Here is a 27,974-nt window from a genome sequence, read left to right on the forward strand (position 1 = left end):
TTTACTTTACATTTTTAGTAATTTGTTTACATTTTCCTAAATTAAAATATATTTATAGTATAACATCAATATAATGTTAATTTTAAGGCTGTGATTTATATAATTGAATCATTTTATTATTAATGAACAATTAAAGCGATGAATCCATACTGCTATTTCATTTGAGGAAGAAGCGTCCTCGGGAGTTTGTTCTTCAAAGTCTTAACTTATAAGGAGGCAAGTCCGAACTTATAAGTTTTTAGAAATATGAAAAAAATACTTTTTTTTTTTAGTTATCCATGATAAAACAAACCAAAAAATTGGGAATCTGTTATAACTTTTTCAAATGAAACACTGGCCAGCTCATTCCCTCAGTCAGAATTTGTCCATTTAAATAAAAGCCTTTTTTTTCCTTAAAGCCTTCTTCTATTGGTTATTTTTAAATGTATGATGGCATATGGTCAAAATTGGACAAATAGGAAAAGGAAAATTCCTTTTCTTTTCAGCTTTATTAAGCAGGGGTTGCCACAGCTAAATGAACCGCAAACTTATACAGCATATGTTTTACGCAGCGGATGCCTATCCAGCCACAACCTAACACTGGGAAACACCCATACACACAGGGAGAACATGCAAACTCCACACAGAAATGCCATCTGACCCAGCCAAGGCTCAAACTAGCGACCTTCTTGCTGTGAGGCGATCGTGCTACCCACTGCACCAATGAAAAATGAAAAATGGAAGACAAGACGTGGTCATTTTACAGAATGATTTATATTTTACACTCAATATGATACATCCCATAAAAATGCAGAGCAAGCCAAGAATTAAAAGTCAAACTTTTTTTCCTCATTTATAAACATGGAACAGAAACTCGTGCTTTTAGTCAGTACAGTAATTACACACCGCAATTCCCTCCCTTTTTGCTGAATACAGTGCTCAGCATAATTGAGTACACCCCATGTTGAAAATTGTTTCCATTTCTTAGTGATTATCGGCAATGTATTTTGGTGCATTTAAACAAAACAGATTCATATCATATATTTATTTAAATAATATTTTACTCACCAAACATATTTAGAAATTGTAAGATAATACAATTAAATAGAAGCAAAATATTGCTAGTAAATTAAATAGTTGCAATTTCAATGATACTTTTCAATTCTTTTGCTTCTTTTGATTTTCCCTCTTTTTTTAAACTTGTATTTAATATTTTTCTATAACATATAAATTTGGCTGTACTAGTTTTTGGACCGTTATCTTAAGTTATCTTGTCAGATAAACTAAAGATTTTGCTTCAGTACTGACTAATCTGTATATGCACAAATATAATATTGCATATCCTGTTAAAATATGAATTTAAAAGAGATTTGTGAAGGGTGTGCTTTTATATGCTGAGCACTGTATGTATTAATCTGTTAAAGGTAATTGATAGCATGTAAAGCTTCATTTCCCATTTTGTCTTAATTATTTAAAGCAGTCCTCAAGGTTATTATTACCGTATACAGAGATCATTGTCATTATCTCAGAAAACGCATCAAACAGTTCAAGCCCATAACACAGTTAAATCCAACTCCACATAGACAACCAACAGATGGAGTTTGGGAAATAAAGACATCAGTGGGGAAAGACAAAGAAACATCACACCCAATTGAAATACATTATTCAAAATATCCTCCAATAATTAAGGCTTTAATGACGAACCGTCCATGAGAATATTGGGATGCAAAAAGCTTTAAATAAGTGAACACAGTATCAACATGGGCAAAAAAATGGCAAAATCTCTCCATCAAAAAAGTACTATTTTACATATGTCCATACCTGAACGTCAGTAAGCTTGCTTTTTTCAGTTGTGCAATACAAGTCAACACCTTTCATATATATATATATATATATTATAAATATATACGTACAACACACTCAGCAGCGCTTTCAAACTATTTTACATGATTTCCCAAGATCTCTCAAGAAAAATTTCATTCAAGCTATGATCTTTTTTGTTTAGTAGTATTTAAAGGTTTCTATTTTGGATCAATTTTAAGGCGCAGCCCAAGTGAGAACTAATCGAACTCAGCCACAATCAAAAAACCTTTTGTGTGGAATCATACACACACACACACACACACACACAAAAACAGACACTGGATGACCTGATATAGAACATCACCCTTCAAATAAGGGGGCGCCAATACTTTCTCCCAGTCTCCCGCTTACATTCCCGGGGCTTCAGATCCTGAGTTTGAATCAGAAAGAGTCTGTCATGTGAACTGCAATATTATAAGGACATCCTCAAGATCCAGGTACAGTCCAATCTTACATAACAGTGGACTAAAATGCTGAGACTCATGGGTGAAGCGGTACACAGTGCAGAGTGTATGTAGACATGAAGTTGTTAGCATCGCTTTAGACTTGATGAGAGGCCTGAAAAAATTAAATATACAGTTTGTTTGCTTTATTTTGGGCTTGGTTAATTGTTATGGGGCCTTATTATTGATAACATTTGCATTATATTGCGTAAAATCAAGCATCTCTCCAGTGACCGAGTGAGAGTTCAGCTCATTCACAGGCACAGAGGAATGGAAGAACAGTTCAGCTGCTGATTTCTCCATGCAGGAAGATAGAACTACTGAAAGATGGTGGATATGTAGGATATACGCCTGACCAATACGGTCAATAGGTCACTAGTTACTATAACACTGGAATCCCTGGACATTTGCTGTGGATCACATTTGCTTATGACGCTGCTTTTTTTGTTTGTTTGTTTTAAAGCAGTCTAGCAGTAGCCCTCACAAACACCTCTTATGAGATGAGAAAGAAAACGTCATCAGATCTGCATGTAAAGTGGGCGACGACTGTGAAATTGTGGGATAAACAGACAGAGTGAGAGAGAAAGAGAGCAGCTCTATTGGTTAAACCAGAAATAAATAAGTAAACTCAACACAAACACCGAAACGACCCCTCGAAAATAAAGCTGTGGTATGAAGACTTTGTTTCACCCGAACACTTTGTTTCACCCGAAAAATCTTGGTAAGGAATACAGGATAAAGCCAAATATTGGCAGTTGATTAGAAACGTAAAAGTGCACATGAATATAAAAGTGAACTCTCTCTCTCTCTCCCCCTCTCCTCAGATAGTGTCTTTAAAGGATTGTTGTGTGCATTACGAAGGCAGCATCTCCTCCTTGTCTTCTTTATTAGAGGATTCGCTGCTGTCATGAAGGCCCAGTTTCTGGAGCTCGTCCTCTGGGCTGGCCAGCGACGTCACTGTGACCGTGTGTTCCTCCATCTGCTTCTGAAGGCTGTCCATCTCCTGCCTACGACAAATGACCATCAGAGGAGTGAGAATTGAGGCCAGTGCCATCTGTTGTGTGGTCGTGGTAGCGTTGTGTGTTTGAAATGGTGCAAAGGTTAAAATATGTGGTCTTTTTTCATGACTAATAGTTTTGTTATGTACTTTTTTAGGAAAGGCAGGGAATTAAATCTTGTGGCAGAGTTGTTCAAGAGCATTTAAAGTCTAAAAACTCATTTTCGGCTTTGTCCCTTTATTAATCAAGGTTCGCCACAGCGGAATGAACAAAGAAACTTATCCAGCAAATGTTTTACGCAGCAGATGGCCTTCCAGCTGCAACCCATCACTGGGAAACATCCATACACACTCAAACAAACATCCAAACACACTTTTAACAAGTACATGTTTCCTATGACACGTTAAATGACCAGTTTCTACCAAATGCACTAATTCATTTTCTTTTCTTTTATTTAAAATTTTTTTAACTTATATTCAGTGTTGTAAATGATAAATATAAGAAATGTTTCTGAAGTGCAAAATAATAAATTAATTAAATATATATACACAATTTATTTATTTCCTTAATTTTCTTAAATACAACTTATTTTTGCAGTTCAGAAACATTTCCTATATTTATCAGAGTAATATAAAAAAAATTAATATTAAAAAAATTATAATAATATAAAAAATAAATACATAAAAAAATAATAATAATAAAAATATCACGTTGACTTAAAAAAAAAAGAGCCTGCAACTAAGATTTCACCACACTTGTACTTCTTTAACAAGTAGTAAACTACTACTACTACTACTACTACTACTATTATTATTATTATTATTATTATTATTATTATTATTATTAATAATAATAATTTATTTTTTTATCTTTTTTTACATAAATGTAAAATCATTTTCCTTTGCTTGGTCCCTTTATTTTTCAGAGGTCACCACAACGGAATGAACCGCCAACTTATCCAGCATATGTTTTGCACAGCGGATGCCCTTCCAGCTTCAATCCAGTACTGGGAAACATCCATACATACTCATTCACACACATACACTACGGCCAATTTAGATCCAATTTATCTATAGCGCAAGTCTTTGGACTGTGAACATGTGAACTCCACACAGAAATGTCAACTGACCCAGCCAGGACTCGAACCAGTGACCTTCTTGCTGTGAGGCGACAGTGCTAACCACTGAGCCATTGTGTCGCCATATTATGTATGTTTTATTATTAATATTCAGCCTAATTATAAATTAAAAATGTAGTTCTGATAGTTAAACAGTGTTTCAGTGTACACTCTCACATCTAGCAGTAAGAAGTGTGCAGGTCTTACTTTAGCTGTTTCAGACAGTTGTGAAGGTTATTGAGAGGTTCTTTATTGACGGACGTCGAAGGCTTCAACAGTTCATCCAGAAGTGAAGCAGGAACAGGGCAGTCGGGGATTTTTACTGGCGTAACTGGGGTTGATTCCCCCTTCAGATCCATCCGCTGCTGTGGGGACAGAAAAAGGTAAAACAATATTTAACTACAAATTTACCAGTATATATTGCAAACATACTGCACTGTGTACATTTAAAACAGAAACAAAGCACTAGTCCTACCTTTCGAAGTCGGCTGTTTTTGAGGTCCTGTTTGAGTTGGTTGTTCTGCTGAAGAACGGTCTTCATGCTGTTCCTCAGCTCTCCCACTTTAGCCTGCAGCATGAATTTATCTTTGCGTGTGCCGTTGAGCTCCTCTTGCACCATCTCCAGCTCCACCTTTATCGTCTAGACATTGTATTGAACCAAAAAAAAATAGGTCATAAATGAAAAATTAAACTTTAATTGATGTTTTGACATTAAAGATCACTGTTCCATAAAAACATCCTCATTGGTATGAAAAAAACCTTATATTAAATCCAATCTGTGACTTTGTGTCTAAACTCCCCCTCCACACATAACTGCCTGTTCAGCTCTGCCCACCAATTTGCAATTTAATAGGTAAATAACAAAAGGGTAAATACAGGTATTCACAGAAACCATTAATGTGTAGTGCCTTCTTATCTTCGTTAGTGAAAAAACATAACCTAAATAACCTAAAAATGCCAGCAGGGAACATTTATAAAGAGTAAAAGCTGTTAAATATACAAGCAAAATTTAAACCAATTGTCACAGGTTTTCCTTAAAGCAGTGGTCACCAAACTTATTCCCGGAGGGCCGGTGTCCTGCAGATTTTAGCTCCAACCCTAATCAAACACACCTGAACAAGCTAATTAAGGTCTTACTAGGTATACTTGATACATCCAGGCAGGTGTGTTGAGGCAAGATGGAGCTAAACACTGCAGGGACACCGGCCCTCCAGGACCAGGATTGGTGACCCCTGCCTTAAAGGGATAGTGCACCCAAAATGATTTTCTTTTCCTTTTATGAATACCAACAGATACTGATTTTCAACAATCTTCACAATATCTTCTTTGTGTTCAACAGAAATAGGAAACTTATAAAGGTTTGTAACCACTTGAAGATGAAAAAATAGTGAGAGTATATGCGGGAATCCTAAAGATAATTTCAATACATTTTTAAGACTTTTTAAAGACCATATCAGAACATTTTAAGACCTCATCACCACTTTAAACACTTTGGACTATGCTTGAACAAAGTTTAAGACCTCGTAAAAACGAGATTAAGACTTTTTAATACCTTTTAAGTGCCTCAATTTTCTCATAATTGATTTCTTAACTTTTAATACTTTTTAAGACCCCGCAGACACCCTGAGTGAGAAATGTTTCTGTGTGAACTACCCCTTTAATAACTAAAAATAAATAAATAAATAAATTTAATATCCAAGCTGTTAGCCAATCACAGGGCTGGGAAAATACTTCTGAGTCTACAATCCACCACATTTATTCAAATGCTTTGCTCTTTTAAAAAGGTCAGATGCCCATTGCTCATAAATTATGGAGTTCTTAATTTAAAAGTGATCATATTTAAACAGTTTTTTTTATATAGTTTTCTTAGATACATGTTTATGTTTTTCACACACGCACGCACGCACACACACACACACACTTTTCTTTTTTTCCTCGTTATGAATTGGGGTTTGTGTGTCATTAAAGCATTTTTTTATTATTATTATTTTTCCTGTTACCAGACATAATGTACAAGGTTTTATCTTAAGATACCTTTTGTAATGTCTGCAAAAATGTAAACAATAAATACAAAAAAATAAAAATTAAATTTGTTAGTTGTAGTAACATAAGTAAAGAAGAACAGTACAAAATAAATAAAGCCCCTTTAAAATAAAGTACTGAAGAAAACAGTGCACCTGTAGCATGTCCTGCTGGCTTTGCATCTCTCTCTGGTGACACTGCTCTACCATCTCTAACTGCTGTTTCTGAGCCTCCATCTCCCTCTGCTTCTGCTCCACCTCCCACTTCAGATCCTCCACCTGCAAGGAGATGCAACATTCAGTCATACTATTTGCAAATGTATGGTGGTTACAGTCCAAAGTTCTGTGACCTCAGCTCAATACGGTCTATACTTTTAATCTTCAAGAAACATTTCAAAGATTTAATAATTGAAAGACTACTAAATCTGAATTTAGACTACTAAATGCTGTTGAATTTGCAATTTCATTGTCAAAGTGCACATCCCTTGCACCAACAGCCTCACCCTTCATCCCAAACAGAAAATTTGTATATCATTTCTCACTCTCCACTTGTACCAATTTTATTTTAGTTTCTTCAGTTTTCACAAGCAAGACAAATTTAGAAAAAGTTTGGAACCCTTTAGAGATTAACTAGGCATTTTAGTAGTATTGTAAAAATGTGTTTTAATAGTATTCAGTACAATGAAAGTCGACGGCTACTTACTAAAATTCTTCAAAATATACATATTTTTTTATGCTCTACAGGTTTGAAACCACTCGAGAATGAGTAAACAGTGAGTAAATTTTACTTTTTGGATAAACCTTTAGGAGACAATTTTGTTCCTCATCTACTCTTCCATATTAATGCTTCAAATACCCTTAAATATTCTGAAGATTTTAGGAGAAAATAACATATAAAGGTGTTTTTCAGTGACAAGTTGTGTTTGAGTGTGCTCCCTAGGAATAAACTTCATAACTTATAACTGAATGCATGTAAACAGAATACAATGTTAAGGCATAATTGGCATATATTTTGCCACCTAGCCACACTATACCTCTTGGTTAGTGACAGGCTGTTTATTGAGCTCATCATCAAGCTGTTTTTGAAGGATCTGAAGTTGAGTGTGAGCGTCAGCTAATTCCTCCCGGAAACGAGAAACCTCTTCTGAGTGCTTCTCATCTTGAGCTCTGTCAGAGAGAAAAATAAAAACATTGTACAAAACACCACAACACAATCTGAGAGACATTGATTGGAATAACAGTGTTATAAATCAACTAACGGAGTTATTATTATGTTTTAGTTATTTGTTGGCCAGTTGTGGTAAATATTAAAAGCTCTAAACCAGGGGTGCTCAACCCCGTTCCTGGAGATCTACCTTCCTGCAGATTTCAGCTCCAACCCTGATCAAACACACCAGAACTAATTAATTAGGACCAGAACAGTACTTGATAATTACAGGCAGGTGCATTTGATAAGGGTTGGAGTATTGAAGGGCTGAAATTTGCAGGAAGGTAAATCTCCAAGATAGGGTTGAGCACCCCTGCTCTAAACCATCTATTATATGTTATTGTTCCACAATAGAAATTATAACACTTACTATAAAATATTAAATTTGATGGATGACTCTTCTATTGGTCCATAGCAACATTAATATAGTAGAGTATGTTTTATGATAACAATAATTTGTTTAAATGTTATCTAATATACATTCTTGTAAGTTCTTTTTGTCATTTTTCTTTTAAAAATATAATAGTTACTTTCCCTGGTAATTAGATACTTTTATAACAATTATAATTGAGTTACTATTTGTAAGAAGTAATAAATGAGTGTAACTAATTACTTGTAGGTGTAATAACATATCCAACATATTTGTACAATTTTTTTTGACATTTTTCTTTAAAAAAAGTAACACAGAAGTTACTTTCCCTGATAATTAGTTACTTTTATAAAAGGTGTAATTCAGTTACTAACTTAGTTACCATTTGTGAGAAGTAACTAGTAACTCAATTAGTAACTGAATTACACCTTTATAAAACTTTATAAAACTAATTACCAGGCAAAGTAACTATTATGTTACTTTTTTAAAGTAAAATGTAAAAATAAAATAAAAAAAATGTTGTATTAGTAATTGCACATACAAAAAGTAATTAATGGTAGTCATGATTACCATTTGTGAGAAGTAACTAGTAACTATGACTACCGGTAATTACTTTTTGTATGTGTAATTACTAATAAAAAAAAATATTTTTGCATAAAAAAAATATTTGTGAAACGTAACTAGTAACTATAATTACTTTTTATGTGTAATTACTAATTCAACATACATGTATGTATGTTATGTGTTTTCTTTTAAAAAAAGTAATGCAGTAGTTACTTTCCCTGGTGATTAGTTTCTTTTTTAACAATGTAATTCAGTTACTATTTGTAAGAAGTAACTAGTAACTGTAATTACTTTTGTACATGTAACTACTAATAAAACATACATTTAGTTTTTTAGGTTATTACTTTTTTTAAAGTAATGTAACAGTTACTTTTCTTGGTAACTTTTATACTTGTTACTTTTATAGTGATGTAATTCAGTTACTATTTGTGAAAAGTAACTAGCAACTGTAACTAATGCCTTTTTGTATGTGTAATTACAAACTTAAAAAACATTTAGTTTTTTAGGTTAATAAATAAAAAAGTAATGCAATAGTTACTTTCCCTGGTGATTAGTTACTTTTATAACAATGTAATTCAGTTAGTATTTGTGAGAAGTAACAGTAACTATGACGACCGGTAATTACTTTGTACGTGTAATTACTAATACAACATTTTGTAATTTTATTTTTACATAATAAAAAAAAGTAACACAATAGTTACTTTTAGCTGATAATTATTTACATTTTAACAATGCAATCGAGTTAATATTTGTTACTTTTATAATGATGTTATTCAAATATTATTTGTGAGAAGAAACTAGTAACTGTAACTAACTACTTTTTGTACGTGTAATTACTAATTCAACATACATTTTGCAAATGTTTTTTTTTTTTCTTTAAAAAAGTAACATAATAGTTACCTTCCCTGGTAATTAGTTACTTTTGTAATGATAAAATTCAATTTTTATTTGTGAGAAGTAACTAATAACTGTAATTACTTTTGTACATGTAACTACTAATACAACATACATTTAGCTTTTTAGATTATTAAATAAAGTAATATAATAGTTACTTTACCTGGTGATTAGTTACTTTTATAACAATATAATTCTGCTACTATTTGTGAGAAGTAACTAGTAACTGTAACTAATTAATTTTTGTAGGTGCAATTACTAATTCTACGTACTTTGTCAATTTTGTTGACATTTTTTTCTTTTAAAATAACACAATAATTACTTTCCCTGTTAATTATTTTAAAGCAATGTAATTCAGTTACTATTTGTGAAGTAACTAGTAACTGTAACTACCTTTGGTGTGTGTAAGGACTAATACAACATACATTTTTTAATTTTATTTTACTTTTTTTTTTAAGTATTGCAATAGTTAATGTCCATAATCTAGGTAATTAATTACTTTTATACAAAGGTATTTGAGCTAACATTTGTGAGAAGTAATTAGACTCTATAACTAATAACTTACTGTACGTGTAGTTACTAATTCAGCATTCATTTTGTACATTTTTTCTTTTTTAATTTTCTTTTGAAAAACACAACAGTTATTTTTCCTGATAATTAGTTACTTTTATAACAATGTAATTTAGTTACTATTTGTGAGAAGTAACTAGTAACTGTAACTAATTACTTTTAGTAGGTGTAATTACTAACTCAACAAACATTTTTAAACATTTTTTTTTTATAAAAAGTAAAACAATAGTTAATTGTTTTAATTACTTTTATAATGATATTATTCAATTACTAACTCAGATACTATTTGTGAGAAGTAACTAGTAACTACAACTAATTACTTTAAGCAATGTCCCCAAAACTGCTGATCTCCACATTATTTCACAACCATCATTACATCATTCTAGAATATCTGAGAGGTTTTAAAGACGTATAGGAGAAGTTCTGTTTTGAGTTTCAGAAGCAGCTGTGATCCTGGAAAACAAGACTTACGCTAGTGTCGTAGCTTCTTTCTCTAAGGCTTTGACAAGCTCTTCTTTGGCCTGCAGATCTTTCTTGATCTCGCTGAGCTCCAGCACGGCTGCTCTGTAGTGCCTGCGGTTGTGGGCTGCCTCCAGCTTGGCCTCAGCCACCTGAACAAATCATGCAAACACACAGTTCTCACACAAATCCACAAAAAATACAAATAAAACTATTTCTTCAAGAGTTCTCAAGGGGAACTGCGAATGTCATGCAGCTGTTAAATCATGCATCAACCTGCTCTGTCAGATCCTTGACTTTTATCTTCTCCTTCTCCAAAGCGGTCTGCAGCGTCTGCACCAACTGTCTCATCTGCTGGTCTTCCTCTTCTTTACGCTTCAACACTGCTTGTACCTGGAGTGAAAGATCATAGGGATGTTAAAACAAAAGCACAAGATAAATGCTTATTTTGACCACTTATTTATCAAGTTATGACATGCCTGCAAGTTGAGCTGGACAAGATCTGCTTCTCTTTTTGCCAATGCAGCCTCTAGAATATTGGCATGTTCCCGCAATGCACTATGGGATTTCCCAAGGCCGGAAAGTTTCCCTTTCTCATGCTCCAGTTCGAGGGCAAGCTTCTTATTAGCATCCTCCAATCGACGGATTCTCTTTTTAAAATTTCTTGATTCTTGAAGCTGTGTGGCAAAGAAGAAAGAATGGTTATACCATTCATCCCACAAATTGCAATGTATTGTACATTTGTTGAATTCAGAAATATAAATATGGGAGTACGCATATGGATTACAATCACAATAACTCCACAAATATACAGTATACGTACCGCTCTGCAACTGTACATCATAATTTTGCTTCTATTTATGATAACTGCACTCCAGAAAATGCCATCAATATTTATGTATTTTTAAAAAATATATATTTTTACAAACATTAAAAGCACTACATTTTCACATTTATAAAAAAAAAAGTTTGGTTCAGCAATTTTATGTTTTTGAAAGAAATGAATACTTTTATTCAGCAATGACACATTAAACTCACTAAAAGTGACTGTAAAAGGGTGCAAATTTTAAACTTTCTGTTCATCAAGGAATCAGTGATAAAAATACACCACTTTCAAGCATTTTCAAGATTCTCGATAAGAAATGTTATTGAGAAATAAGTTACAATGAAACGAAAGGTGACATTAAAGATAACAAATGATGCTGAACATTCACCAGGAATACATTTAAAATTAAATACATTGTAACAATTGAAAATATTACAGTTTTATTGACCTTTTTCTTCACTTATGAGTGGGTGCAACCATTAGAATATTTTTGGCTCGAGACTTCCGGTCTCATTCACTTCCATTGATTTTTAGACATTGAAAACTGCTTTTTATGCTGCTATATGTTGCAAACCGATATTTTATATTAGATTATTTTTTTATGTATAGTCATAAACACACTTGTTTGTAAAGCAAGTAGTTAGTCAGACTGACATTTATTATTCCTAATCATTTCTCCCATAGGTGACTGAATCAAAAGTTCTGAGTATTGACCGATACAGATCCGATCCTGATACTGTGCTGCTTTTGTTTTGTTTTTTTCTTAAAGCATAATACTGTTTCTGTAGTTCTGGTGACAAACTCAAATTTATGTATTCTTTAGTAAAAATAACAGACCCATAGGCCTAATGTACACAATCTAACTAAAAACATGATGCTTGCTGTAAACTGGGCTACATTATTTGAGCATTCGTCATGACATTGATCTGTTGTGGTTCAGCTTATGTTTCTTTTTTAATATTAGGATTTTTCTTTAAAATCTGTAATAGGCCACCACCATTAATCTGAAGTCTGACAGGTTTGAAGCAGACTAAACTAAACTGTATGAGACCAGTTTTACTAATTAAATATTCCCTTTTCTGTTAATGACAATCCATATTGCACTTGTCAGTTTCACTTTTATTTATTTAAATTCAACTACTTTGACCACAATCAGCCAGGCTTTACAATCTATTCGCAGCACTGAAAGTATTCCTCTCGGATGGATAAACTCAGTCGGAAGGAGGAGAGAACAGAAACAAATTGTGAGAATAGTTTTACAGAGTGGCACACGTTACGTCTGTGCAGCCGGTGCATGAATGAAGCACTTGATGCATCACCGAGACTCACTTTCAAAACTGAGCAGCACAAAGGGAAGAAATCAGTGCGTTAAGGATCTGTCAAATGTATTATTGAGCCTTTTCTAATTGATAATTTCAGGAAGGCCTACTTTGTGTGTGAAGAGCAGGTAAAAACCCTCTCTACTCCAGTGGTGCTATTGTGATCTGCTGATAACAGCTACAGTGCAACATATAGAAAAAGCAATGAACTCCATGTTGCAGGTCAAAATGAACCCATTTATTGCAAAACTAAATCCATTTCTCCACTAATTATTAAAACTAACAGGAACAAGTCTTTTAGAAAAGATTTTTGAGTTGCCATGAACACGACATGCAGTTTGAATTGTGATGATTGACAGATGCAGTGGCGGGAAGCACTGAAGTCAACATGAATCTAACCACTTGAATATTCATCTGTGCTTCACATTAAACCAGTGGTGGGCAAACTTTTTAGACGCGAGGGCCACATCAAGTTTTGCAAACCAAGTGAAGGGCCACATGTCAAACTTTTCAAAATATAACTTTTATTTATAGTGGCAGTAGGCATGGAACATGTAATATCAGACAGAAACATGTCACATTAACACAAAACAGATTTTTTAATAGTTATTATTGAGTCAAATTTACAAGTCAAAAGAATTTGCACTGCTATTTATATTTATCATCACTTATCATTTTTCATAACACAATAAAATAATTCCTTATATAAAATAATAATAATAATAATAATAATATTTCTTTAAGTTTACTATTCAGTCAAATTTACAATAATCTATTTTGCACTGCTTTTAAAATATACAGATCAATCATAATAAAACTTGATAAAACCACAAATCTTAGATAAAAGAACTTTTTAAAGTGGATGTATGCATGGAAAATATATTCAATGACAAAAATTAACACATTTAACCAGCAATAATTATATAATTCGAGTCAAATTAACAACAATCTCAATGGAGCTTGTATTAATATGCTCATATCAATCATTACAAAACTATTAGATAAAACGAAAGAAGAATCTTAGTCTTATTCCAAGTCATGTTATTATGAATTTGTGATTGTGAACAATGAGCCTGAAAATAAAGTTAGATGAATATCAACAGCAACACTCTCGCAAAATACCCATCTGATTCAGTCGTTGCCTAACAACATAAGAAAAGCGCACATCGCTCCTTTTTATTCCCCAACAAAAAGGCAGTGCGGTGCACCTTGCGTTTTTGGAACGTAGATGCGTGTTCGCTGCAATCGGCCTCTTAGGGCAATACTTTTTTTTTGGCATATTAGACCTACCACTTTCTTTCTGATATTATTGAAGAAGTATTTTGTTGTCTATTTTTCCTGAAACACACGACATTCAGAGTCCATTTTTTTTACCAGACTCATTTTCAGTCATTAAAGGTCGAGTGCATTTTAATTTCAGAGAGTGTGTTCTAATTTTGGTTGGATTAACTGTACTGCATACAATACTGTCATCAAATGGCGTTCACTTGTATTGAATCACTAATTCTGAAACCAAACCGTTACTCAGTAGCAGCATTTCTTGCAGGCCGGATGAAAGTGTTTGCCCACCTCTGCAATAAACTATAGAATGGCTTCAGAACATTTGGAGTATAGTAGGCCTACATGACAACTTTCTAGTGGCTTATAATAGGCTACCCTCATGGCTTTTGTTGTCTTATAAATCATACAGAATATAGCACACGCACAAGGTCAGAGTTGAATCGGTACCAACTGGCTGAAACCCAATCCAGTAACATATATGGTATCGAACCAATATCCAATCCAAGTATTGGGATCGGTGCATCCCTACTGTTAACTCTAAAAATGCAGCCTTGGTAAGCATAAATGAATTCTTTCAAAAACAATTTATAAAAATGCTATTAAGTGCAAACATTTGAAAAGTGTTTGTTCAGAAAAAATATTAACTATAATTTGTTGACCTCAGATGAAGCACACTTAAAAATGTTACTCGCTAATGACCCCTACTGCTTGCTATTTTGAGGAAATGGTCTTTTATTTGCTTTCTCTCACCTCATCCTCCAGTTCCAGCACTTTCTCCTGGTACTCCTCCAGCTCAGTGCTGGTGAGGGTGATGACCTCCTGGAGCTCCTTCTCCAGCAAGGCTTTACTCTGGCTCACTGCCTGAAGCTCTCCCTGCAGGCTCTTCACCTTGGCCTGAAGCAAAGACAACAAATACAAAAATCAAACAGTTAACAGAAACTACGCTGCATGAAACCCCTGCAAAGATACAAATATTCAACAGTGTGAGCTGGAGAAAGTGGGTCTTAAAAGGACAGTTGACCCAAAAATGAAAATTTACTCAGTATTTACTCCCCTTCAAACCATCAGTTTTTTCTGTTAAACACAAAAGTAGTTATTTTGAAGAATGTTAGTCACTGGACTCCCATAGAAGATAAAACAAATATTATGGAAGTCAATGGTAACAGGTTTCCAACATTTCTCAAAATAACTTCTCTTGTGTTTAACAAAAGGATGAAAGTCTAACAGATTTGGAACAAGTGAAGGGTGGGTAAAGGATGACAGAATGTTCAGTTCTGTGTGAACTATCCCTTTAAGGTTTTCAGGACACTTTTTATTTTGTCCACTATCAGTTTACCTGAAGTTCCTGGCTATTTCCCCCATCTGCAACCTGAGCTTTAAGTTTGTCAAGTTCAGCCTCGGCTGTCTCTTTGGCGGCGAGGGCTTCCTGTAGCCTGCGACTCAAAATGCCAACTGCATTCTCATAGGCCTTGTGCTTGGCCTTCATCTCTTTCTGCGCGCTGGTCAAATCTGTGCCCAAACGCTTCATCTTCACCTTCTGCTCTGAGATAGCCCTGGAAGAGGAAAGAGCAGGAAACATCATCTTAATAAGTTCATTTTTTTGGTCTACTTCATCATTAAAATCTAGAAATTTATTTAAGAAACTGTGGAAACAGAAAAAATGCATCCCAGTTCCTCATGCTTTAATGCCGACATGCAGGATCAGAAGTAAACACACTTGAGCACTCGTGTGTATGTGTGTCACTTCATGCATCCATAATGTCAAAGACATCAGCAGCGATCGCTATGGAAACCCTTATGGCAGGAGAGGCGGTGCGATTGTGACTCACGTTCTGGCTTCATTTTGCATTTGTTCAACCCTCTTCCTCAGATTTTCATTTTCTTCGGTCACTGCCGCCAGCTGGTTCTGGTCAAACTGAAGGGACTGGAGAAACAACAAAAGTGTCAAAATACGCTATATATACAAATACTACAGTTCACAAAATTATGGGGTCAATGTATATACATACATAAGCATAACCAAACGTTGTGAACGTATGATGCAATAACGCTCTTAAATTAAAAGAATAGATGTCTATGGTGCTATTCATACAGGCCCATTTCATTATGGGGTAATACGACCTCTTATGTAAATCTGATATATAGCCATATATAAACATAAAACATAAAAGTTTTGCTATTATATTTAGCTATCATATATTTACATATTTAAATATAATTTCAATAGCTGAAATAGAATGTAAACGGACAATTTTGGTCTATGGTTTTATTGATAAGATAAATATAGCCATGAAACTTTAGTGTGTTGCTTTTTCCTGAAATCTGATATATGACAATATATGGTAACCACATAAAAGACATACAAGTTCAAGTTTGGATTTTACATATATAAAATAGATTTCACATATGCAACATATTTTAAAATATTACAAATATTGTACAACAATTGTCTGTTTATATTTTATTTTCAACCACTGAAATTACAAATATGTACATATATATTAGTTTAATATATTAGCAATACTTTTATATACACATGTTCATAAATAGCCATATATCCGATTTCTATATGGGGTCCTGATACCTCATAATGAAATGGGCCATCCAATTAGATTTAAGATTCAGAGTCTGTCCAGACTGGCTTTGTTGCACAATAGGGTGAAATTGGTGTCACTATAGCACTGAAAGTGGTGTTGAAAACCAGTGTGAAAACTTCAGTGTTCAATGAATTATACCATGAATTAGCCATGCTAATAAAAACACTCTCTGAATTTGTATTGTAATTGTAATTGAAAGTTTAATATTAACAGTAACCAGACATAGAAAATTCTGTAACATTATAAGAGTCAAATTTACTAACAGCTTGTATTTTTAAAACATGTGCATTAAAGAATGGCACTGAGTAAGGCATGAACAAAAGCGCTTTTGCACGTGACCTTACTGAATATGCATTTGTAGGAGTTTCCTGGTCATTCAGACTCAAATCTCAAAGGAGGAGATGATTTACTAACATTTGCGGTTTTCAAATTGTGTATTTGTCTATCGAAGACACAAACCACTTGTCAAAATGTACATCAAAATGTATATCTTTTATGTACATCTCACATAAATAAAGTCGAATATGACTAAGTAAATGCAAGGTGTACAAGTTGAGCTTACGGGTAAGCTTGTCTATTTTGATATTATGCCTAATTTTGGACCAATACATGAATAAATAGGCCAACATAAAATTAAAGTATACTTTTGATCAATTTGTACCATAGCTACTTTTATTAAATAATATATTTTGTATGAAGTATGCCAACTTTTACATCTTGAACAACAATAGCACCTGCAATATATAGAAAGAATATATCGTGTCTGGTCATCATAAAAATCTTGTGCACCCAAAAGATTATTAAAGCCACTGTGCTGCACTTATTGTGTTGGTCAATTTGTAAATGAGATAGAACCTCAGTGCTCACTAATATGTGAGTTTACTGTACTATCACTGTTAATTAATTAAATGCAGCCATTGTTAATTTTAAAAAGAATGCAAAAATGCTGCATCTTTGCATCTGGAGTGAACTCATCCATTATGCGTTGTGTGTGTACCTGCAGTTGAGAGTCAAGTTGATCTCTTTCTGTCTGTACAGATTGTAAATGTGCTTCCAGACCGTTCATCTGCTGCTGGACTCTCTCCACCTCCTTCTGCAGGCGAGCTTGTTCCTGCACGGCACTTTTCTTTTCCCCCTCCGTTTTCAACAGCTCCTGTTTCAGGTCCTTCACTTCTGCCACCAGACGCTTTTTAGAAGCCTTCAGCTCAGAGATCAGCTGCTCTTTGGAGCTGGCATCCCTCCTGTAAGCTTCAACCATCACCTGCAGAAAGAGTAGAAGCGAGTGTAATCCATGCGGGTGAGTGGGCTTGACAAACCACCTGTAGGAGACACACTCTCACACTCTCCTCTCCATATGCAGGAGATACTTTCCTTCTGTTACAAGAACTCAATTACAACAATATTAACTTCTAAACCAACACTAGACTTGTCATGGAATCTATATACTTATGCTTTGTGGTGATTTTAAATGCTCTTTTATCCTCATTTGTAAGTTTTTGGATGAAGCAATAAATAAATGCAAATGTAAGCTGATCAAGTTCAAATTTAACTATTTTTTGGTCCATTTTGCAAAAAATAGATGTATATTTTTGTGTTTAGAAAAATATTTAAACCATATCAGACACATTTTACTGCCTTACTAAAGAAAAAAAATATATAAACATGACAAAATCATGGACAGTTATATTTCCACCAATGCTTTTCTATGGTGTCTACATTGATGTGTTTTTCATTTGATTGTGCAAAACCATATTTAAGAAAAATTTAGGCCTTAAATATAAAATATATATTTTTTTTTAAAGAGGACAATGATTTTTTACAGCTTTAATACAATAATCTGATAATTTCTGTTATTCGTACAATTCAGTTTAATTCTTTTAAATAATTGAAAAAATAAATAAATTATAAAGTTCTCTCTTACTCTCTGTAGGTTTGTGTGCGTGTTATGTATTTATCAGAAATTAATAATATTAATATTTAATTTTTAGTAATTAATATTATTCTGATTCTTCTATAAAAATATTTAAATTACATAAATTACAAATTAAACAAAATATTAGTTAACAAAATAATAAGAAAAAGTGGTTATTAAAAGAATACTTAGGAGTTAATTAAAACTTGTTTATAATTAACCAAGACATGATTTATTTGAGAAATTTGCTGACTTTTTTACTTTTTTTTTATACATGAATGACTGAAAAATGAAATATGTATCATCAAATTAAATATGATAGTAGATTGTGTTAAAGGTGTGTAATCCAAAATGCATTTTCAAATGCACAAGTCTAACATTTAAGTCAAAACATTTGAAGGAAGTAAGATCTTTAGGTCAACCAACCTTTTGCTGCATGAACTGCTCTTTCAGTTTCTGTGCTTGCTTTTTAAGGGTGCCATTCTCATGTTGTAGAGCTTCAATCTTTTTAGAGAAAAAAAAATGCAATCACATCCAGTTCTAAAAGTCTTTACTCAAGAGCAGTTTATCATTTAGTGACTCACAAATCTCACCTGTGTCGCTTTAACCTGCACTTCCTGTCTAAGCTGGTCAAGAGTGTCCGATGCCACCAGCACTTCCTCGCCAAGCTTTTCCGCTCCCTCATCAAGCTCGCTCTTATCAGCCCGTGCGGCCTGTAGAGCCACTTCCAGGACTATTTTTTCATTTTGCAGATACTGCAGGGTTTCCTCTTTAGCAGAGGCGTCTGTCTGTAGCTCCTCCAGCTGGACCTGGAGCTCCTGATAGCGGGCCTCCAGCTGATTAAGGGCCTGTTCTTTGGTTTGGAGGGTCTCCTGAGTGGTGGTGAGCTGCTTCATCAGTTCTAGGTGCTCGCGCTGTAAAGACTCCAGCTGGGAATCTTTTTGGGAGAGAACCAGTTTGACCTGGAGGGAGAAGAATCAGTGATGAGTCATTAGCAGTGTTTACAAACAATTTTGTGAATTTATATTATTTGCAAGATTCAAATATTCTATAAAACATTTGCAAATAAAACATTTTCATCCCATGTTTATTAACTGTGTTTACATACAATGTTGAGAATTTACATTATTGCAATATTAAAAATGTCAGTTCAGTTTCAGTTTCCTTTACTCTGTCATTCGAAACATCACAGTAGATGTAATGCAGAAAGAAATTACGTTAGATCAACACCTATGTATATAAAATTACAAGAGCTCATTAATTCTGTTGGTTTTCTGATGCTTTTTTGTTCTTTCTGGATGTTGATCTAACATTATTTCTTCCTACTGTGATGTTTTAAATGACTATATATATATATATATATATATATATATGTGTGTGTGTGTGTGTGTGTGTGTGTGTGTGCGTGTGTGTGTGTGTATGTATGTATGCATCTAAATATAAATATATAGTTATTTAAAATAGAAATCAATTAAAAAATTTTGATATAGGATTTAATAAATCCTTAAATAATTATTTCACAGTTTGCTATATTAGTTATGATACTGACATATGTGCTAATTTAACTGTTTATGCTCTTTTTATTACATAATGTCTATCAGTAAAATTTTAAATGTGGTCCTGTTCAAAAGTCTTATAATAACAGGATAAAAACTCATAACTACACTGATCTGCTCCTCAGTCATATAAAACACTTCCATCCCATGTGAAGGAACATCATAGGGAACATCATGGGAAAACTAGTGCATTTTACAAATAATTATAAATAATTATATATAAATAAATAAATAAATAAATATATATATATATATATATATATATATATATATATATATATACATATACATATATATACATATACACACACACACACACACACACACACACACACACACACACACACACACACACACACACACACACACACACACACACACACACACACACACACACACACACACACACACACACACACACACACTTTTGCAAGCAGAGAAACTACTTTATTTTTTCTTAATTGCAAATGAGCTGGACCTCAAAGTAGCAGATGAGACACTCACAATCATTAACTGAACTATTTACTTTATTTAACTACAGAATTATAAAAGCAACATCTGTCTATGCCAACAGCCTGGTGGTTAAGTGCGCTGACTTATAGCACTAAGGTGCTCACGGTGAGCGGAGTTCAGTTCTTTGTCGATCCTTCCCCTCTCTGCCTCCCACACTTTCTTATCTATATACACTCAACTGTCCTGTCTAATAAAAAGGTGAAAAAATCCTATAAAATAATTAAAGAATAAAAACAACATCCGAGACGGTGTCAGATGAAATGGGTTCACTCATTGGTCTAGTTACAGTAACACATCATCTGTTGAAGCAAAATGACTTTGTGATGTGCAGGAATTATTTGATAAATTTATTTCCATCATAGTTTGAGGAATTTTTTTTTTAGCAGATTAAAATGTATCTGAGCTTTATGCACGACTCTGGATGCGCAATTCTGTAATTTCCAGGTATATTTTGTGAATTTTCTATTAATTTTTCTTAAACTGGAATGTCATGCAACAATCGTTTAATTTACAGTAAACAGAACAAAGTAACGTACAAACTTTTATGACACCCTCACTGTATTTCCATAATATAGGTGTGCATGCAAGTGAGCATTTAGATACCTGCTCAAGCTCTCTTTCCAGTGTTGTGGCTGTGTTGGCTAGTTTGAGAAGATGCTCTCGCTCCTCCTCAAACTCCTCCAGCTTATGCTGAAGATCTTCTTCCACCATCGTTTTGGCCTCCTGAATTTGATGTATGGCCGCTTCTTGAGTCAACATGTCCGCCTGGATAAGAATGAAGCTATTATTATTAAAGTATTTTTACAATTAATTTTTATTTAACAACTTATTTCATATTTATTAAAAAAAAGGAAAAACATAAAATAGTAACAAAACAGTTGACAGGAACTGGCAAAAAGTCAGACTGACAAAAAGTCAGGAAAAGAAAGTGTTAGTATGCTGACCTCTATGCTCTGTAGCTGTACAGCAATCCGTTCCTTTTCTTTTATAGAGCGATGATTCGTCTCCGTGAGTTTGTGAGACAGTGTGACGTTCTCAATCTTCAGATTTTCCAACACACCAAACTGAGTCATTTGACCTGCCTGAAAGTAAATATATAAATAAACTCTCTACTTTACAACCTTTTTGATACCCACCAAAAAAAATGTCTGGAGTCAGAACTTTTAAAAATAGATATATTTAAACTTTTAAATTGTACATGGGTGCATTAAACACAGTAAAAACCCTTATAATGTAAAAAATAAATGGTGTTTTTTTCTTTAAAGAATTGCATTTCAACATAGATAAAAAGAATAAATCAGCACATTACAAAAGCTGAAAGAACATGTGACCCTGAAGTAATGACTCTGAAAATTCAACCTTGCATAAATTATATTATTATAATAAACGTAAATAAATTACATTTAAAATATATTACAAAATACAAAGTGTCATTTTAAATTGCAGTAATATTTTACAAAATTATTATTTCACAGCATTATTATCAAATAAATGAAGCATTATTGAGCATAAAACACTGAAAAGTCTTACTGACTCCAAACTGGTAACATACACAGAAACATGAGTTAGAAATGAACACCCCATTATAATTCACCCATCTCCTTCCAAAATTTACAATAACTTCAACCTTCTTCAAACATAAGAACTACTTAGGCACACAATATGACGCCAGTGGCCCTTTTTACCTGCATGTTTGCCATCTCTCCCTGCAGTCGCACTCGTGCCTCCTGTGCCAGATTGAGCTGCTGCTGGTACCAGAGGCGAAGCTGCTGCAATGAGTCCACTTCTGCCTGCGAGGTCTTCAGTCTGCTCTGGAGAGCGTTCCTCTCACTCTGGACCCGCTGTAGCTGAGTCTGCAGGCCTCCCATCTGTTGTCGCAACTCCGACACTACATCCAGAAATCAGAATGTAAACACTTTTTATAATTTTAACAATTTTAGATTAACACCAATCGTTTATTTTAAAATATTAACTTAGTATTTTCCTTTCTTTTTTGTAGTATGATTAAGTGGGCATGATCGAGGCTTCAACACTTTAATGAAAACAAATTGGTGTATCATTTTTAACAAAATCAGGGCATATTAATGTTGGTTTGGAGTTTGCTTTGAGAGTGCGCGAACAGCCAGCAAATACAAACTTACTAGAAAACTTTCTGGTGGTCATCTTTAAATTACCACTGTTTCATGGAAATGGTCAACTGTTGGTTTATGACAATGCAGACAAGACAAAATAACCGTATAAAGTCCATCATTCATATACTAAACAGTTGAGTGCACAGTGTCGAGTTTGAATCCCGGCTTGCAGACCTTTTCTGATTTTGTCACCATCGATCTCTCTAACATTACTTCCTGTCCAACTACTACTGTCCCATCACAATAAAGGCAAAAATGCCACAAAAAACATTTTAAAAATACATCAAGAAATTTATTTATTATTTATTTTTACATTTTTATATTTATTCATAGAAGTTTCATGCTTAATACTCTAAAGCTGCTAAAAAAAAAAAGACTATAGACGTCACTTTGAAAATAAACCTTACTTGATTAAATTCTTTCTAAACTGCTGTTTTCTCACTTATGTTATCTGCGGTGTGTTTATATGGAAATCAAGAGGAAGGAAAACAGTAGGTTTGCAGTTTATCTGTGCACCGCTTTCAGCAACACTACCAGTATCAGGGAATGTGTCTAATTTCGTGTACTAATTTGCTGCGATATACTACGCTGTTCTTAAGTATAAACAGCCTACATAATGTGTTCACACCACAAATTCCAAAAAGAAAAAGTGCACTTTAAGTTCTTAATTGATACACTTTTGATGAAATAAAGTGTGAAAGTCTGGACACCTTGCTTTGTTTGGACACAAAATATGATACATTGAAAAAGATAATCAGTAACCAGTAACTATTGACTTCTACAGCATTTGTTTTTTCTAACCATGTCAATGGTTACAGTTTTTTTATTTTATTTTTTTTTAAGATTTCTTTAAAAAGGGGAGTAGGGTAGAGAAATTTCCTAGTCAGTATTCGAACTTGGGACGCCCTGACATGCTACTGCACCATATGTTGGCGTGTTAACCCCTAGGCTATCGCGCTGACTAAAATTTCTTTCAATAGAAAAAAGAACCTCATACAAGTTCGGAACCACTTGAAGCGGAGTACATAGGAAATACATATTCATTTTAGGGGAACGATCCTTTTAAGCACTCTAAATATTTATTATTATTTAACCAGATAAAACAAAAAAAAAACATTTAGATCAAGATGTCATTTAGAAGGGTGACCTGACCAAGAGGTCTGCAGCACACAGCTTCATAAGTAAAGAAAAGAAAAATTAAATTAAAAGTTTTTAAAAAATAATTGCAATAGTTTTAATACAGTTATTGGACATCAACACTGACGTTTTGAATATCCCAACTGTTTAGGTTCATCCCTGGCATTTACATCTCGCACTTCACCCTCACCTGTGCTGTCCTTGGCATTCAGGCTTTGCTGCATCTCCTCCACTTTGACCATCAGCCTCTGGTACTGCTCTTCAGCTACCTCCAAATCATTGCCCAACGAGGCCAAGCTGGCGTTCTTCCCTTCCAGATTGGTCTGGAGGTCCACCATGGCCTTCTCCAGTGCAGAGCAGTTGGAGCGTAGTGTCGTCACCTCTGTTTTGAGGGTGCTCTGCCTCTCCTGACCGGCCTGGGTCTGCTCCACCTGGGCCTTCAACTGAGCATTTACTGTGGCCAGCTGAGCCTGGAGCTCCGTCTTTTCTTTTAAAGCCTGAAAGCAGAGAATGTTAAATTATAGTCTTGTAGAATCCTGTTATAAATTATAGAATATATCAATTCTATATAACATATAACAATTAACAAACACATACAGTTGAAGTCAAAATGATTAGTTCTCCTGAATTATTAGCCCACTTGTATATTTTTCTCCCCAATTTCTGTTTAACAGGAAGAAGATTTCTTTCAACACTTTTCTAAACATAATCATTTTAATAACTAATTTCTAATAATGGATTTCTTTCATCTTTTCCATGACGACAGTACATTATATTTTTCAAGATACTAGTGTATAGCTTAAAGTGCAATTAAAAGGCTTAACATGGTTGATAAGGTTAACTAGACAAGTTCGGGTAATTAGGCAAGTCATTGTATAACAGTGATTTGCTCTGTAGACAATCGAAAAAACATTGCTAAAGGGGGTTATAATAGTTTCAAAAAATAAAAAAATGCATTTATTGTAGCCAACATAATACAAATAAGACTTTCAGTAGAAGAAAAAATATAGGAAACACTGTGAAAAATGACTCGCTCTGTTAAACATCATTTGCTAATAATTTTACAATCACAGGAGGGCTAATCATTTTGACTTATTTCTGTAAAACTGTATATAAACAATAAATTTTTTTTGTTTTGCACAAGATTTTTAAAAATAAATTAATACTATTATTCAGCAAGAATTCATCAAAAACACCTAAATGTTCAATGAAGGTTTCAATATTGATAATATTAAGTATTAAAATTGGCACATCAGAATGATTTCTGAAGGATCAAGTGACCCCAATGTTTCCATACTATATAGTATGTTGAAAACAGTATGCGAGCAGAGTAGCATGTCTGAATTTATAGTATTCGAAAGTACCTGGATGAGATACTACTTCCAGTGAGATTTTGAAGTGCGCATCCAATAAAAGCTTCATTTATACTACATTCATACTATATAGCAGTGGTCCTTAACCACTGTGCCGCGGACCAGTACTGAGGTTTCTGTAGACAATCGAAAAATATAGTGCTTTTACAGAAATAACCAGTATCGGTCCGTGGATCAATTGGTACTGGGCTGCACAAGTGAACTGCCAAGGAATAGGTCCACAACCCATTTATCAACGTATGAGGTGAATCCAGCATGTCTGCGCAAGAAGATCAACTGCTGGAGATCGCAAATGACAGCGGCCTTTTAGGGGTCGTTCGCATAATGCGTCTTTTCAAGAGTTTGCACAAGTTCGTTGTTTCCAATGGTAGTGCGCAGCTGGCATAATGCGCTCGTGCCTTCCAGACCAGATGCACCCAGTTGAATGAATAAATGAACGAGTGCACCGCAAGTCACGTGACAAGAATTGACCGATCAGCTTCAGTTTGTATGGAAAATACTAATTTCAGTAAAACTAATTATCTCAGACAAACACAGAAGACCCAAACACTGCAGTGCTTTGTAATTTTCTCCTTAAATAAATCTTCTATTAGAGTGACAGCAATGTTTTGTCAGCTTCCTCTAAGAAAATGGTTGTTAGTCGACTACAGAACCCACCCAATGAGGGGTAAAAAGCAACGTTTTAAAATTACTTTTAAAAAACTTCTAAAAACAATCCAATAAATCACTCCCGACTTCTAAACACTATGTAGTTCAAAAATGTGTGAAATGTAGGAACTAAGTACATTTAAACCAGTAAATAGTTTTAAAATAAAACAATACTCTTTATATTATATAACCATTATATTATTGTCCACTTAATCCCATCCAGCCAATCCTATTAACTCACCTGACTGGCCTCGGAGGAGAGAGACTCCAGTTGTCCTTCTAACCTCATTTTCTCTTTCAGCACTTGCAGCATTTCATCATGAGTCCCCATCACAGAACTCCCATATGACACACTGCAAGACAATTCAGCACGCAACATGAGGCTTTAATAGGCTGCCTTCATGACAGGTAATAACGTTCTCCTAAAGCCCTAAACCAGGGGTGCATAACCTGGGACCTGGAGGGCTGGTGTCCTACATATTTTAGTTCCAACTCTAATTAAATACCCATAAACTAGCTAATCAAGCTTTTTCTATGTATGCTAGAGTTCCATGCAGGTGGGTTGAAGTTGAAGCTAAACTATGCAAGACAGTGGCCCTCCAGGATCGAGTTCGGACACCCCTGCCCTTAACAGATCTACAAGAATGGACTAACCGATGGAAATGGTGTCCTCATACCTGCTGGAGAAGCTGTCCCTGCGACTGCGAGGCTCCACGCTGCCCTCTCGGTCCTGCTCGAGCTCCTCCATGTGCCTTTCTTCAGTCGCAGCCTGCAGGACTTCCTGAAGTGACGGAAAGTGGCCCATGGCTTCTGCAGCAATCTCTCTCCCTTCAACAGTATATGGAGCCTTTGGCCTGTTCACTATTGCAGATAACATATTATACGTTCCTGTAGTAGACACGCTACTATAGGATGAGCTATCGCTGTCATTGCCGTCAGCTCTGAAGCCTGATTCGCTGCCATCCATCTCAGAGATGTTGTCTCTGATCAGCTGAGATGATTCTGAATGGTTGTTGGCTTCTGAGCTGATGCTGATTTCAGAAACGGTGGAGACGGAGCTGATGGTGGAATGCAGGGAGGTAAACGACGAGTCAGCAGATGCAGAAACTGCTCCACCAGAACCTTCAGATTCAGGAGTTTTGTAGTCAGCGAGAGAGTGGATCTTGCTGGAGCGAGATGATTTGGATTTTTTCTCCCTGCTGGAAGGGATTCCCAGGCTTCCAAGTTTGGGACCACGAGGAACGCTGGTGCGCAAGAAAGAGTATTCTTTAGTCATGGCGACAGTATTGGCCCGTGGGAGACCTTCAGGGTGGAGCATAAGTTCTGGGTCCAAAGTGCTAAATGGCCGGCTTTTAGGAGTGGACCGTCGGGTCTGGATAAGACAAATAAGACAGCATGTAAAACTGGAAACAGTTAGAGCATTTGGATTATGGTAGACAGTGTAAATTTATGTCCACCTATCTCTAACATCTAAAATTACCCCATTTTGAAATTAATCATGCTTCACCATTTTGTTGCACAGTAGAAAAAAAATTGGGTATTATGTTAGATGTATGTGGACTCTATGGATTTAATTTTAGACCATCTAAAAATAAAATAAAATAAAAAATAAATCACTTTTTATCCTTTTGTTAGTAAAAATAACTGGGGCAAATTTTATTTATGTTAGATGTAGGTGGATGTAGGTATTCTGATTTGTTTTTTGTGCTATTATATGATTTCAGAAGACATGAAAAATAGTACACATGGTACTTGTACTACCTCTATAAATAAAATAAACAAACAAATAAAATACATTTTAATTCAATTTTAAAAAATTATAAAATAACAATAAATAAATAAACAAATAAATCATTCTTCAACCTTTTTTATGTATAGTAGAAACAACTGGAGTAATTTTATTTATGTTAGATGTAGGTGAACTCTACGGATATAATGTTAGACTGTCTTACAATTGAAAAAAAATAATTCTTCACCCTTTTGTTGCATAGTATAAGAAATTGGCGTACATTTATTTATGTTAAATGTAGGTGGACTAGGGATTTAAACTTAGACTTTATTACAAATAAAACGAAATGAAATACAATAAAATAAACCATTCTCCACCCTTTTGTTGCATAGTAGAAATAATCGGTGTAATTTTATTTTTGTTAGATGTAGGTGGACTCTGGATTTAATCTTAACCCATCTAACAA

General features: G+C 34.3%; 1 protein-coding gene across 4 annotated transcripts in view; it reads right to left on the reverse strand.

Annotated features, from left to right (window-relative positions):
- Positions 1–734: 734 nt before the first annotated feature.
- Positions 735–27,974, reverse strand: part of golga3 (golgin A3) — a 40,845-nt gene continuing 13,605 nt past the window's right edge. For all 4 annotated transcript variants that reach the window (NM_001442211.1, NM_001128545.2, XM_087252812.1 and 1 more), the window contains 20 exon segments: positions 735–3,292; positions 4,608–4,765; positions 4,876–5,040; positions 6,578–6,700; positions 7,456–7,588; positions 10,498–10,637; positions 10,762–10,878; positions 10,965–11,162; positions 14,662–14,805; positions 15,248–15,464; positions 15,741–15,835; positions 17,506–17,769; positions 18,847–18,924; positions 19,014–19,382; positions 21,093–21,254; positions 21,434–21,571; positions 22,175–22,377; positions 23,949–24,255; positions 26,021–26,132; positions 26,457–27,151. In NM_001442211.1, coding sequence (NP_001429140.1) covers positions 3,139–3,292; positions 4,608–4,765; positions 4,876–5,040; positions 6,578–6,700; positions 7,456–7,588; positions 10,498–10,637; positions 10,762–10,878; positions 10,965–11,162; positions 14,662–14,805; positions 15,248–15,464; positions 15,741–15,835; positions 17,506–17,769; positions 18,847–18,924; positions 19,014–19,382; positions 21,093–21,254; positions 21,434–21,571; positions 22,175–22,377; positions 23,949–24,255; positions 26,021–26,132; positions 26,457–27,151 — 3,972 coding nt within the window. In that variant the 3' untranslated portion in view covers positions 735–3,138.

This window comes from Danio rerio, chromosome 5, assembly GCF_052040795.2.
Source record: "Danio rerio strain M-AB ecotype USA chromosome 5, GRCz13ab, whole genome shotgun sequence".
Classification (NCBI taxonomy): domain Eukaryota; kingdom Metazoa; phylum Chordata; class Actinopteri; order Cypriniformes; family Danionidae; genus Danio; species Danio rerio.